The 16,105-nt window shown below is 35.5% G+C and overlaps 1 protein-coding gene across 3 annotated transcripts in view; it reads right to left on the reverse strand.

Annotated features, from left to right (window-relative positions):
* The window catches only part of LOC132142692 (VPS10 domain-containing receptor SorCS1-like), a 167,412-nt gene that overhangs the window by 21,659 nt on the left and 129,648 nt on the right, over positions 1-16,105 (reverse strand). For all 3 annotated transcript variants that reach the window (XR_009434101.1, XM_059552753.1, XM_059552754.1), the window contains exons 5-12: positions 13,964-14,037; positions 11,041-11,105; positions 9,265-9,383; positions 8,097-8,186; positions 6,753-6,932; positions 5,141-5,287; positions 3,633-3,735; positions 528-604 (exon numbers count right to left, since the gene is read on the reverse strand). Coding sequence is in view for 2 of the 3 variants with exons in the window: in XM_059552753.1 (XP_059408736.1) it covers positions 528-604; positions 3,633-3,735; positions 5,141-5,287; positions 6,753-6,932; positions 8,097-8,186; positions 9,265-9,383; positions 11,041-11,105; positions 13,964-14,037 (855 nt within the window). In the remaining variant the exon portion in view is untranslated. The remainder of the gene's footprint in view (positions 1-527; positions 605-3,632; positions 3,736-5,140; positions 5,288-6,752; positions 6,933-8,096; positions 8,187-9,264; positions 9,384-11,040; positions 11,106-13,963; positions 14,038-16,105) is intronic.

The following is a 16,105-nucleotide window of genomic DNA, read 5'->3' on the forward strand; positions in this document are numbered from 1 at the left end:
AAAAAAAAGGTTAATATGTTATTCTGCTCAGGGATTTGTTACATATGTTCCTGAGTTATTTTCATTCATCATGTCAGATTGGCTGAGTTATGACAATATTTCTTATCCTTTACTATTCTTGGGATGGCTTTCAATTTGATTAGATGGAAGCTGGCAACCACAGGTCTGCTGTCCTTGAAATAATGCTATTTCTCAAATCCCAGTGATTGTAATTCTTACTGACAAGATATATGACATCAAACCCGTGCCCTACCAAGCATGTTTTAACTTTTTGCCACATCAATTTTCTCTTAATAATTTAAGCTCTCCATTTTTAATTAGACAGCTGGCCTGTATAAATTTAAATCGCATCATCAAACATGCACCCGTGGGCATCATATATGTCATTGAATTTAGTTTTCTCTGAAGGTGTCATTTGATTATCAGCTCTGAAGTGTGGCACATGGATTTATCCGCTCCAAGATATGCATCAGTGCTGAAATTACTGCCCACCCCCATCTGGCTGAACACCTCATGGTCAGAGTCACCTGCCGCCACGTGTTTCCAGCGTCGGATGTGATGAACATGCTAACATTGCTGCTCGTTAACTCTGCGCCAACTGAACCTAAGGAGAGAAGAGCGGAACAATTACAGTCATGCTTACCGAAGCAGAGAGAGAGTTGATAACTGAAGCTTTTTGAATATGAAGATTGAGTGCAATGTGCCTTTTCTCCCCACAAAAGGCATTCATACTTCATTCCAAAAGCTGGCAAGTGCTTTATGGATTTTATCCAAATTTGTATTTCTCTCGGATCGTTTAACCACAATGACTACATTTCCTAACTTGTGATTACTAATGTTGACTACATTAGTGTGAAGGTTAGAAAATGCATGTTTTTTTGGACTGGAAAGTACAAGGTCAGCACATTATTTGTAGGACGGAAGAGAATATGACAGTGACACAATCATATTCGCTTTTTCACATAACACTGTAGTGTGTGCAGTGTTATGTGACAGACTAACTGTTATGTAACTTGGTTTTGTTCCATTATGTCCTGCAGGATAAGAAAAAAAGTATTTCATTGGGAAAAAATCTAATGATGATGGATGGATGGATGGATGGATGGATGGACAAAAAGATCACTGGATAGATAAATGGATGGATGGATGGATGGATGGACAAAAAGATAGATGGATAGATCGACGGATGGATAGATGGCTGGATGGATGGATGGACAAAAAGATAGACGGATCTATCGACGGATGGATGGAAAGATCGACAGATGGATGGATGGATGGATGGATGGACGGATGGATGGACGGACGGATGGATGGATGGATGGATGGATGGATTGACGGACGGATGGATGGACAAAAAGATCAATGGATAAATCATCGGATGGATGGTTGGATGGATGGACGGACAAAAAGATCAATGGATAGATCGACGGATGGATGGATAGATCAAAAGATGGATGGATGGATGGATGGATGGACGAACAGACAAAAAGATCAATGGATAGATCGATGATGGATGGACGGATGGAAAAAAAGATCAATGGATAGATCGACGGATGGATGGATGGATGGATGGACAAAAGGATGGATGAATGGACGGACAGACAAAAAGATCAATGGATAGATCGACGGATGGATGGATGGATGGACGGACAAAAAGATCAATTGATAGATCGACGGACGGACGGACGGACGGATGGATGGATGGACGGATGGATGGATGGATAGTTTTTTCAGCAAAAATACATAATGTATAATGAAATCAGAGTCTAACTCTGTGAGGTAAATAGAAATTCTAGAAAACCTCTCTATCTAATAAGCTAAGCTACTCAGGAAAGTCTGTGCCATCCCCACAACCCTTCTACCATCAAATCAATCAACTAAACGTCAATTTAGAGCCTAATATCTAATAGTCGGTCTCCTCCTAGGATTACTTATCCAGAGAGTTACAGTGCCAAGACATTTATATTTCATCTGGGGTGGTGTTGGCGCAGTGGATAAGACACATGGCTTTGGTGTGAGAGACCCGGGTTCGAATCCACTGTGAGACACCAATGTGTCCCTGAGCAAGACACTTAACCCCTAGTTGCTCCAGAGGCGTGCGACCTCTGACATATATAGCAATTGTAAGTCGCTTTGGATAAAAGCGTCAGCTAAATGAAAAAATGAAATGAATAATGAATGAATCTGCATGCATCCAGAGGCAATATAGTTGGCGAACGTCACGGAAGACACAAGCCTGAAGGAGTAAAATGAAAAAGTGACAAGCGCTTTCAATCTTATAAAATAAACATTAAAAGTTTGAAGTGGTGGAAGAGTTAGTCGGTTGTGCAAACAGAAGATGATGAAGAGAGGATAATAAGAACACTCAAAAGACTCTCTGCCACTAATGTCAAGAGTAGCACTTAGCATTTCCATGTGTTCATGCTAGCACAACACTAATCTTGTTTATAGTCCATATACAGATGCCTGCACTCCACGAGTGCAAAAAGTAACGTCTTCAACAATAACAGTGTCATAAGTGCTCAAGATATTAATTTAAATATGCTTAACTTCCAGGACAAAAAAATAAAAATAAAATAAAATCAACTGATGTCAGGGATTTAAAGAAGAATATGAGAACTACTCCAGTACCTGCAATCTAGACAGTTTTCGGTAGCACTTTATTTTACAGTCCTGTTCCCCATGTACATACTATGTACTTATTATAGTAATTACAATAACTATATAATAACTAGGTACTAACCCTGAACCTACCCCTAAACCTAACCCTACCCCATGTAGTTACCTTGTATTACCAGAACTTTCTTAGATAAATACACTGTAAGTACACTATAAGTACATGTAAGTACACGTACTGTAAAATAAAGTGCAACCCAGTTTTCTCTAGTCTACCTGTCTGTATACAAAAAAATAATCCTTGACTTTTCAGTTTTATTAAACGTATATATATATATATATATATGTATGTATATATGGGTGTGGGTGTGTGTGTGTGTGTGTGTCTTGTCAACTTTGAAATGTTTGTTTAAAGATTAAGGGAGGACCCAAAAACATTTATAAATTAAAGCAGTTCCAAAGAAAGTAACCAAAAGTTTCACAAAGTGACTACAGTTATTGTTAATGAAACAACATAAAAGAACTGTGTCTAAAGATAGATAGTATTAAGTATTAATAGTACCATTCAAATTGTCGAAAGTTGTACATACAAGTGTATCATTTAAATGATACTATATATATATTGGGTCAGTAAGATCATTTTGTAAGAAATTAATACTTTTAAAATTTACTCAAAAAAAAACATCCTATCATATCTTCCACTTAATATGCTAATAACAAAAATAAATCTTGAGCATAAAATCAGCATATTAGATTTATAAGATTTATTTTAGATTTATTTTATTTATTTAGATTTAGAAAAACATTTATTTATAAAAAAAAAATATTATTAATCCTTAAGAGGATTTTATTTTCAAAAACATTTAAAAAATCGTACCACCCTGAAATTTTGAAGAGTAAAGTACATTTACTCTTTACTGTATGTATGAATACAAATAAGACCACTCTGCCTTATTTGTACAGAATTTTCTACTTCCGTGGTAAATTACATTATCAGTCATTTTAACCCAACTCACCTGATGCCACTATGATTCCAGGGGATGTCTCTCTGCTGTCTATATTTCCAGATGTGTATGGGTTTGCAGATACGTGCAGCTGAAGATGCAGAGAGCAGTATGGCTAGAAGCAACACAAACAATCTCGATCAAGTAGGGTCTCAAAATCGGCACAGCTCCCAGTGTGTGGCCTCTGGTAACCGCCATTGTGCTTGGGCTTGAATAAAATCCCATTAAAAAAAATCCCATAACAGCAAAGGCTCATAACTTTTTTTCCCCTCCCAACATTAATTTTGATTGGAATAACCTTTAGTGACACAATTCTCATTATAAGTCTGGAAATGCCAATGGTAAGCACATGTTGCAAGGGTTGTTTAGGGGTTTATTAAAACTTTGACATTTTCAAACAAATAGCTCTGTAATGGATGGTGAAGGCAAGGCCAACAGTGGGAGCATTAATTAGTTGAGTTTATCAAAGGGTAATTATTTTTGTTTGCATTTTGGAGGGGTAGGGTTGTGGAGGCCATTCACCAGGAATGGATCATATCGCCACGGAATGAAATATATGTCTTGTCATTTAAAATGACAAGCAGCACTAATTATGCAGACCTATTCCAAACACCCGGGTCCACAGGAATATTTATGATTTATGATATATATTATGATTATTATGTTTATTATTATTATGGAGCTATTGTGCAAAATATAATCAAGTCCATATGTCTCTGAGTGTTTCTTCAATTTGACAATTTTTTCCTCAAATAATCTCTTTCAAAAACTATTTTTTTACACATTTTCTCATAGTATTATTTATACATTATTATTATAGTATTTATTAATATTTTGAAACAGTCTTTTGAAATCATTTAATTAGTAATTTTGTTATGTGCTTTTATGATTTTTTTATTAGTTTGAGGGGGGTTCTTTTGTAGTTTTATGCCAGTCATTTTGTACCCAAATTTTAAATTAACTTCAGTTATTTTCCAAGCAAAAATAAATAAATAAATCACATTTTAAATTAATGAAAATGATTTTTAATAGTTTTAGTCACCAGTAAGGGCTTTATGGGGGACTTTATTCAGGGCAAAATTGTTGGTTGTAATAATAAAAATTGAAATAGTTTATGATCATTTCACTCTTTGTTCATTCATAGTCTATCATGAATTTTTTAGACTGAAATCCTGTGTTAGGACTAGAACCAAAAGGCAACAAAACAGGCAGAATTTGAAAAGAAGCATAAAATAAATTATGAAGGTGTGATAAATCAAAAATACAGTTTTAATGTGATCTTCTCATAACAAAAGAAAAAAAAGCAGAAATGTGTTTGTTAAAAAAAAAATCAACCTCTGGGACATACAGTAAAATAACTGTAGTTGAAGAAACACCCATCTTTGATTAATGCTCGAAAAGCTCAAATCTGACAAGTTCGCCATTGTTAAAGTACACTAACCTCATAAAGCTCATCTATGAATGTCAAATATTATTATTAACAAGTCTGTCTCTAGTTGTTTTCCCACATATCCACTCACCAGCATGCAATGGATTCTGTTTCCTCTGAGATCTGCCGAGGGCGCCTGCAGGAGCCTCCAGTCGCGGCCTTTGTTATAGGTTATGTATGTCTTCACCTCATTATTTAGCTTCTTATTGGCTAAGAACATGCCTTTTATTCCTGCCACCTAGGGACAGGAACATAAACAACATAATGAGGAAGAGATAAATCAGTAATAAATACATCTCTAAAGTTTCACCATTTCCTCCTTCATAAAAAAATAAAATAAAATAAATGGACCAAACAAAAGCCTGTGATGCATTAATCACTTTGTGTCCGTGTGGCATAACCCAGCCAAGTGAACTTCTAAAAAGCTCAATACATACAGCAGTTCCTGGTAAGTAGTATGTAAGGGAATGAGAATGTAATCCGTGTCCGTCCTGAACAGAAGTGACATCTCTTCAGGGCCAGGAAGCACTAGAGAGGAGGAGAGGCAGCCCGGGATGGGCCTCGAAGGGCACTGACTATTCAATAATTGACGAATATTTCAATCTAGCCGACGGCTGAGATTTTAGCATATGTTACATGGAGGTGGCGACCTCAATCAAGTCATCGGACTCTTCAGCATATCCTAGAGCCAAATGTGATTTTATGGGGGTTGCTATCATCAACAGTTTAATTATTTGATCAGAAGATAGCTTGACACCTGCTGGCCTCTGAAGCAATGCGTGGCTGCGTGCACTGTTCCATTCGGAGGTGTATGAATAGAGATCTGGGGTATTCTTCAAAGAGACGAGCCATCTACACCCAAACACTAATCATTGGCTTCACTCCGGTGGCGCCTTTGTATGCAAGCAGCACTATAAGAACAATTTGTAGTACTATAAAAAACTGTGAACTAACAGCACTCCAAAGCACTGCCTGCTCTGAAATTGTAAGGTATCTTGTAGCATACAGGCATCTGGAAATACATTGATCAGAGTTAAATGCTGAAAAGGTCAGCCATTTGTAGATCAGGAAAAGGAGATAGGTTTTATTCAGACGATACTGCAAAATAGATTTTAAATTCATTTAGTTGTTTGTAGTTTTGTAGTCTTGTAGTCAAAAAAAAATAAAATAAAAACAAAAATAAAAAATGTTATATATATATATAAATATAAATATATATATAAAGGACAAAAATTGACCAGCAGTGACAATAAAGATTTCTGTTACAAAATATTAATATTTCAAATAAAGCTGTTCATTGAATGTTCTATTCATTAAGGAATCCTGTGAAAAAAAAAGTGAAAATAGTTTCGACATAAATATTAAGTAGCAGAAACTAACATATATATATGGATAATTTGATTATTTATTTTACATTGATAATAATTAGAACCTACTTTCTCCCTATAGCAATAGATTTAGATTCTGGGTTCCTAACTGCTCCTTGTTTAGATAATCCACTGATAGTCTTATAATGAATACCTTAATTTATTAGCACTGCTATTAAATCAATTAACACTGCACTCAATTAGCATTAATTAGTGCATTCAATTTGATCATTATTTTAATATCCAGAGAAATATGAACACGAAACAGTGATACTGAATCAACACACATCTGTACAGTGTGGAAATGACACTGATGTGTTTTACAGAGCGAGTTACCTCATATAGATCTATCATGACATTTCCCTCTGGTCCCATACTGCTCATGACGTTCTCCAATGCCAGCGTGTAGTAAATGCCTCCGGCCTCTGACACATACAGGTTGTAAGTGTCATTCTGGTTCCACTCTTGAACTGCTGCCACGACCCGGTTCTCATCTGTACTGATCACATGCAGATCCTGGGGAAAAAGGAAAAGACACTTCATAAAACAGATCTCTGTGATTTATTTGACAAAAGAATAATCTGCCTCCTGGCGTTATCCAGATGTTGGTGTAAACATGTCAACAAAGAAGTCTATAAAACTGACAAAGAACGTTTTAGAATAGTGGGTTATAATTGTTGTACTAAGTTGACTGGTCACGACTCCAGCAAAGCACATGACTTCAGTTTTGTATAAGAAATCATTTGAAAATAATAGATAGATAGATAGATAGATAGATAGATAGATAGATAGATAGATAGATAGATAGATAGATAGATAGATAGATAGATAGATGATATGATGTGCATTTTGCCAATAAAATTGAAGACACTAAACTTCAATTGGCTTTTATTCTCTTGATGAGCCGAATGCATTTTCCAGTGCAGTTCATAACTACTGAGCCATTCAAATGATTTAACAACTCTATTCTGTCTTTTCCGTCATCAGAAAGAAAAAGTAGGACAAACTCCGAACAACTTAAGTGCCTTTTAATATTCTAAACACCTTTACCCTTCTCATTTACATATATCAGAGGAGAACGACTTTAACCTTTAATGTGATTTTTGCCTCTAATCAAGTGAGATTGAATATGAATGTTGTTACCAGGACGGCTGGGGACAGCTGGAGAGCAGTGGCGGTTTCACCCCACTGAGCTGAATCCGATTAATAATCAGTATCAAACCCAACTCTCACCTGCCTTGTTTTGCTCACAGCTCCTGCGTACAGCAAATATTCTTATTAGCCTTAAACTGAGCTTGTCAGTTGGGCAAATGCAACAAAACCACATGCTGGCAGTTTGCGAATTTCATTTACCCCACATTGCGCAAGGATTGCTGGATGTGTGCTTAAAGGAGCGCCGAGAGCTTGATTGAATAAAACATGTTTAATTGTCATGTGAGCGCAGCAGATTTTAAGCTTTGAATAATAACACAGCATCCTGAGAACCGAGGGACCGCGGTAGCATCTGCGTCCCTGAATTGCCAGGGAGAAAAAAAATCAGATTTTGTAAAGGTTTCAAGCTTCAGAGGCTAACATTGAGGGACATGATGATCTGGGTCTGAAATAGCAATGTCTGTTTACTCTGTCACAGCGTGGCAGACTCTGACTTTGTGTTGAGCAAGTGCGAATGAGTTACCCTACCTTTGGAAGGGTGTATTTGGGAAGCTTCATGGGTGTAAACACATCTCGCCTGGATGACACGTAGTAGATCGGCCGGCCACCAGTTGACACCTGAGGTAATGGAGGGATCACAAATAGACAGGACAAAGACACTTTAGAAAGAAATAACATTTTGAGTTCTCCCGGGATATTGGTCACAAATAAGGGCTCACATTATGCATTGCGATATGATCGGTGTATTCAGTCTTGTTATCATAATTGAATCGCAGTTGAAACTTTGCCAAATGCACAATACAGATTGAATCTGGAGTATCAGTTTCTATCTGTGCTTTAATTTACCCCAATAAGTCACCTCATTGATCCTGTTTACACTAGGTATTAAGGTATGCTTTATCACTATATTGTGCTTAATACAGGTGTAAAGAGGGACTGGGATATTAATAAGTATTTAAAATGTAATGCATTATCATTGCATTTATCCAGTGTGTCCTGAACAGCAATAAAGGGCACTGCTACAAGGTTAAACTTAAGGCTGGAACACACTACGCAACTTTTAACATCTGAACATATTTCAAAACACGGCATCCCACACTTGCAGACTTTGTAAATGAAAACAATATGTGTTTTAAAATATCAAACATGTTTGATATCTACTGGATGGATTCATAGTCTGAAGCTAATCATAAAATAAAATAAATAAATAAAAATCAGAGACTTTGTCCATCATAGACTATGTGATTTTTCTATGAAATCGGTTTACTCAAATCTGCAGACTGGCTCTGGCTTTCTCCAGACTGTAAACTGGGAAAAAAATCTCGGCAAAAGTCATGTAGTGTATTGTAGCCTTACGTTTGTGTTTTTAAAATAAACTTGTTGGTTGTGTGTGCTTTTAAAGAAAATATCTGTCCCATGAAAACATTTGGAAATGTTCATACATGTAACAGAATGTCATTTGAATGAAGGTACTTTACTAAAATAAATATAATAAAAATAATAAATAATGTTTGCACTTTAATTTAATTAATCTAAATAATACATTTAAGCATTGTTGAATCATTTGATAAATTGAACTATGGGGAATTGCTTTATTAGAAATAGAAGAATTTATAATATCAATGCCACATCATAAGAAAGATAATTATTGGTACAGCCATACTAGATACAGGTTTCCCCTCTATAAATGACTCACCTGGACAAACACATACTCATCTTGGACCACCAGGGAGTTGGGGTCGATGTATCCAGGAAAAGGTTTGCCCTTGTTGGCATCTGTGCAGTTCTGAAGCTTGCATGTGACATAAAGAGCCTCTGCAACAACAGCAGGACAAGATATATTAGATTTTCAGACAGACAGATTGACTGATGAGAGATAATAGTTATATTGAAATTGATAACTTTAAGTATTAAAACAAATATTGATATCACTAGTTTATAGTTCTCTTATAGTATTAATATGTGTTACAACTGCCCGCAGTGAAGGCAGTTTTAGCAGAAAATAGTAAATAAAACAAAAATACCACTTTATTATTTCTACTTCAAAATTTCAGATTTAATCCAATGTCTATTAGTGCTGGGCAACAAATAAATTTGTAATCATGATTAATCGCATTATTGTCTTGTTATATAATCGCATTGTTATGAACAAAACTAATTATGCATTCAAAAAGTAGTGTATTGTTCACTTTTTTCATTTAAAAGTAGGCCTACTGCAACATGTAATAACATTTGGTTTACAAACACTTTAAACAAATAAGGTGCTTTTTACAGCAGTGTTCCTTTTACACACAGTAGTAGCAGTTAAAATATTTATTGTAGCCTAAATCTCAATTTATAACATTAATGTAATTAAATTAAACAAAAAAACAAGCTATTTGTCACTTCCAGGGCATTAACGTTTTTATAGAAAATATTGTCCAGAGCCTCGACCATAACATTATAACAGGCACCTTCCTATTAGAGACCGGCATGATCGTGGGACCAATTGTAGCAGAATGCGATGTGGAACAACACTTGATGTTCGGGTAGAGACTCGTGTGTGTGGGATGTGGAAGAGTAATTAGGGTGTGCTCACACTAAGAAATCTTAACCGTGCCGGAGTGCGTTTGACCCCCAAAGCCTGGTTCGTTTGACTAGTGTGATCGTTTCATTTAGCAGTCCCTGACTCAGTAGGAAGAGGCGGGCCAGAGTGCAGATCTTCTGATACGTGCTGCATATTTGCGTGAATATTTCTGAGTGGCAAAAGCGATAGATCTGTAAAGCAACATATTGTATTTTACCAAGTTATGCAAACGATTCACTCCACTGTGTTGAGCGAGAGCACCTTTCTGCTGTCTTCACGTGCCATCCGGAAACTTCCTGTTGCCAACTTATAAAGTCATGATTATGAGCTTGTTGGATTCTATTCTGTTAAAAATAACATCATTATTGAATATTGATGCTTAGCCTAAATAATTTGATCGGGAGCATCCCCTCCAGTGACCCTTGATTTGTCTGTATGTGTATTCAGAGCCAGTGAGCAATTGACGTTCATAATAATGTATTAACCTGCGTTAATTAATTAATGCGTTAATGCTGTAATTATTATGTTAACTTGCCCAGCCCTAATATATATATGTCCTTGTACATTAACTTCAAACAGTCTAAGAAAACCTCTCTCAAATGGACTGTTTTGGGGGACCATGTACTGCAGAACTGACACGTATATAGCTTCTCTTTCCGTCTGCCAATCAACAGAAATACAGGTTCAACAAACAAAAGACAAACTCAATTCGTGCGGTATGTTTCTTCATTAATGTTAATTACTGGTGACTAATATGGAAAGATGGATTTGCTGGAGCATAACTGTCCATTTTGCATTTTAATGTGAAGCCTATTTTGAATCTCTAAGTGTTGCCTTGTGCCGTTTTTGAATTATAGGTTCTTGAAATGTAATCAAAGCACGTCCAGGGACGCCATTCAGACTTACGGGTCTCTGAGATGCTGGTCTCAAGGTGAATCAGGCCCGGCTCTTTATCAAGGCCCAGTTTAGACCTGGCAAGCCCAAAGGAAATAAAAAACAATGTTTTATAAAATGAGCTTTGGAAAATGAAAATCCTTTGTGTTTCAATGCAACAAGAGATGGGTCAAAAAAAGGGCATTGGCTTTTTTTATGTCGGCTAAAAAGACCCAGGTTATCCTCCCAAAAGAGCAATGCGGGTTAAGTCGAGAAAGTACCATCAGAACACTCTATCCTGTTAAGCCTCCATTTCCATCTCCATCTATCTGTGCTTTTTAACAGAAGCAAGGAGCATATCCTGACATCATTAAAAGTAAGCTCTTCTCATTTGCTTCCCAAGAACACCCACAGGCAGCGCACACAGTTCTCTCGCTCTTTTTAGTTTGAAAAAAAAACATCATCATAGTTGCATTAAATATTTATTAGAGACTGAAAAATCAGAGAGAGCTGCTCCAGAGCGGAACACACAAAGGTAGAAGCAGACTATCTCAAGACTTTATCATGACACTTATTGGAAGTATTGACACTTTCACAAATATAGCATCCCATGGCGTGCTCTGGGATCAGCCTTAATATTTTAAAGGCAGAGCGGTGGATTCAACAGTTACACCCCTTTTGTGCACTGTATTTCAAGTTTGACCCTCAGTCCACAGAGTAAAGAGGTATATTTTACAAAAATTATAATTAATGTGAGCTGACTGTATAAATAACCACTTATTTCACAGCTACTCAAATATATAGATGGATGGACATGATATTTAGTTTAAATTATTTTTATGATCTTAACTGTATTATTATCTTACCGCTTCTGCTAAGAAAAATGGGCCATTACAATGCACAAACAATCACCTGAGATAGACAAGACGAACAATGCAACAATATTACAGTAATATAAATACTGAACTCCTCTGAGATCATTTTCATTATAATAAATAACTAAGGTGCATGCTGGCACCACTTGTGTTTGTATGAAATGAGAGAACAAGTCTGTGGTGATCCATGGCACACGTGACCAATCAAAATTGAGTATCTAAAAAAAGTTGTGTAATAAAGTTGCCTTTCTCTTTTTAAGTAAAAAAAAAAACATGAACCAAGCCAACGAGCTACGAGGTGAATCACAACATTACAAACTTTGATTTAAAGCAAACAAGTATTTGAAAACTCGACGAAAAGACAAGTACTTGATGACTTTAATGAGGGAAAGAACTAATAACGACATGACATACTACTAAATGACATAATCGAATTAAAAATTATGGAGAAATATAAACAATGGATTTATAGAAACAATATATTTTATGCTTATGACAAAATGATTATTACGTAATTAGCAGTGCTTCTGTGAAGTAGGTGAGGCTAAAGAGTTATTTTGCCACAATTTACTTGTGGCGATTCTATGGTGGGGATTTCTCATCGATGTTTTCACTAGAAATTCTGCTGTTGAACACAATTATTTATGCACAAGTTGACAGATTGTGGGCTGTTGACTGATCAAGTCTGTCTTTTTTATCTAAATTATCGTTCACAATCAATTCACCATGGAGAAAATGAATGGGATTTTAAACCTGGAAACCCTTCAGTTGACATGGTGATGTGTTTAAAGTCATTCCCATTTTTTTGCAGTGCAAACACGCTCCCATTGTATTTAAATTAGGTGTATTATATTGCTTATTTAACAGTTAGCAGTATTTCCCAGTATAACACACAGCATTCAGGTAAAACAGTTTTGTTTTACCGGATTCACACCCAAGATTGTTCAGGTACCTTCGGTTAAATTTCATTATTCTACAACCTCCCTTTCTCACAAGAACAGTTATTTTTTATTATTATTATTTTTTTTTTAAAGGTTTTGATTTCAGATCAGTTGTAAATGTGAAGGTAAAGGATTTCTGACATGTTCAGTTAAACCAAGACCTTGGGTATTAGGCTAGAAACGAGCCGCATCAGATCTGAGTTGCTTTTGAAGCGTTGACAGATACAAAAGTCTATTTTATCCATTCAAACTCCATTTCTTCAATCATCTATAGTGACGTCTCATCAAAATAGACAATCAAATTTCACATAGTCAATAGCTACACATTTGTAAGGGTTATATGTCTCATCTCACTTCAGATAATAAGACTCTATGTGAGAGTTCATAGAGGGGAACTTGTAAGGATAGATCATTACCAGCTTAAAAATAACGGTACTCGAGGCTGACTCTCTGATGTCTTCGCTCTGTCCCACTTCGTTTTGTGCATATGCAAAAAATCTCACACTAAAATGACCTCAAAAAAGAAAATCCTGGTGCTAAATGACTAGAATTTGGATGGTAAAAGAAAGACATGATACTATTACCTGGTATAATATAACTATTACAAAACTATTACCTGGTTTTAGTTGTGAAATAAATAAATAAATAAATAACTTTTGTAAACCTTAAAAAACCTTAAAAAAAAAAAACCTTTTTGAACTTTGAACAAAAAATTGATCCATGCCCGAAATGCCTTTCAGTTCATTCCAGCTTGTCCACTTGAGACCAGGGATAAACATAAAATCGAATTTAATTTAGAATTTATTTCTCAACAGGTGTCTTTAATCACAACAGTCTAGACAACTATTAGCCATCCTGATCAAGCTGAACTATCTTTCTTAATGACTAAATCATTTGCAACATTGCAAATGCAGACTCTGAATCAGTAACCAGGTCTAATGACAACATTCATTAAAGAGCTTCTAAGCTTTGGACATAAACCTCGAGAAAGCGTTGGTGGTGAAACACAGTGGGGAAGATCACATCAGGATTGAACAACAATCTATGTTCTTTGGTTTATTCTTTTATCAGGCACAGAATGCAGGAGCTCAAATGATTTATGTTCCACATGCAGCACAAGAAATCACACAGAGAGCTTACCAGTAGAATCGATTGGGTGCTACCCGCTCATGAACGAGCTGCCATCGACGGCCAAACTCAACAGAGCTGTAGAGCTGAGGAAAAAATATTGTGTTAGCAAAGAAATTGAATGAAGATTCTTGTCTCTTCTGATGGTACAATATGCTTTTTGTTTATAATATACATTTTGATTTTATTCTATTGCATACCTGTCACCCCTGGAAATCTTTTTCAGGGTACTGTCATCAAGAATTCTTACCACAATGGTGTACTTTATTTATTTATTTATTTATTTATTTATTTATTTATTTATTTATTTATTTATTTATTTATTTATTTATTTATTTAAATATTCAAACTTAAAAATAACACTATATATTCTTCACTGTATGAATTAAATATAGACTAGTTATTCAGTCAAGAGCAGAGTCATTAATTAACATTAATTACAGAAAGCAGCAGGTTTATAGGTTTACATTCAAGACATAACCACCTGTTGAATTGAACACATGGCACAAATGGCAAATAACAATAAATAAATAAATGAACTGTGTATTTGTCGATTTAAGTACAATTAACTGTTATATATATATAAAAAAGAAAAAAAAGAAGAAAAAAAAAAAAAAGAAAATATATATATATATATATATATATATATATATATTTTTTTTTTTTTTTTTTCTTTTTTTTATAAATGTAGCCTTGGTAAGCATGAGAGATGTTTTTTTTTTTGAGAGATGAGATATGTTTTTTTTTTCTACAATTGACTTTCTTCTACAAGTAGGTTACATGTAAAGTTGTCTTAAAATTGATCCAAAACAAGGTATCTTAGAAGTCAACTTTGGGAATGGAAATTTGGTTCAGTGAGGTATTTGGTTCAATGTAGCACTTGTATTTGCATCAGTTGGGAACTGTGATATCACAATCTCGTATCCGATATAACATCTTGACAGGAGGTGGATGAAGCTTGGTCATATTTAGACACAGACACAGACAAAGGAACAAATCAAACTGGATCAAACTAAACCAAATCAGACAGAACCAAAAGTGCTGCCCTGCTGAAAACATCTATTTGCAGCAGGGAAGCACAGAAGTTTTGAAGGTTACCAAGCTTTTCATTTTAGCTCATCTCCACTATTTTTACTGTCATCATAAAAAATAATGAAAAAAAAAAAAACATCAGGAACCTTGCCAATGAATTACGGCTGCAAAAATGTCAACACTAATAAATTATGCATTTGTGACACTGATTTGAATAGGGTTTAATTACACTAGTGATTGTGTTTTCTTTTAATGTCATATGCTGTTGCATCTTTCAGCCATGACTAGTCATGCACATTGTGCAAACAGTCAACTATTAGCCATCAATTGGCTGATAATTATTTTTGATTGTTTTCATTCAGTTGTAATTCATTCTCATTGGCCCTCTTTCAAGGGTGAAATCAATGATTTGTCAAAACTGAAGTCAAAGCTGTTTAACAACATCACTTCAGACTTGAAACTGTCATCATTTAATGATATTGCATGTCACTGTGAATTTTATGTTTTTTACATGCTTGAAAAGAAAATCTTATTTATTAATATATATCTTTGATAAAAAAAAAATAATGTGTTCTATGGAGCAGCTAAAGCATTAGCCGCTTGCTAGCGGTAGCCTTTTGCATTACAGTACATGAAAGTTCACTGACCACATACACAGATTAAGTTGAAATGTCTGATAGGACGATGGCGAATGATTTGCAGATCCTGAACACCAATGACACACATTTAATCTTGTAAAATGTGTGGTAAGTACTGCTGCCCTATAGTATAGTGTCCTTGTGATCGCAAAACTCAAAAGTGAAAGTAAGATGAGAGCACGCAATCGAAAACAGTTTCAATAGCGGCTCCCTTATGCCTGTAATTTATATAGAGTCACCTATACTTACCCAATGATTTAATTGTGAGAAAAAGTATATGTATGATACTGAGGCACGTGTGAAATAACTCCATCCCATTGGCCCATGGAGCCTGAAACAAGCAAACACTAGGCATGGCGAGGGGATGCAGCATCCTGTTCCCTCTCGGGGGAACTGTTGTCAGATGTGTAACCCAAGACGTTCCCCTTCTGGGGCATGCACATTGCATCCTCTAGCAGACACTACGGGGAATGGAATGGCCACT

The sequence above is a fragment of the Carassius carassius genome, chromosome 6 (genome assembly GCF_963082965.1).
Source record: "Carassius carassius chromosome 6, fCarCar2.1, whole genome shotgun sequence".
Classification (NCBI taxonomy): domain Eukaryota; kingdom Metazoa; phylum Chordata; class Actinopteri; order Cypriniformes; family Cyprinidae; genus Carassius; species Carassius carassius.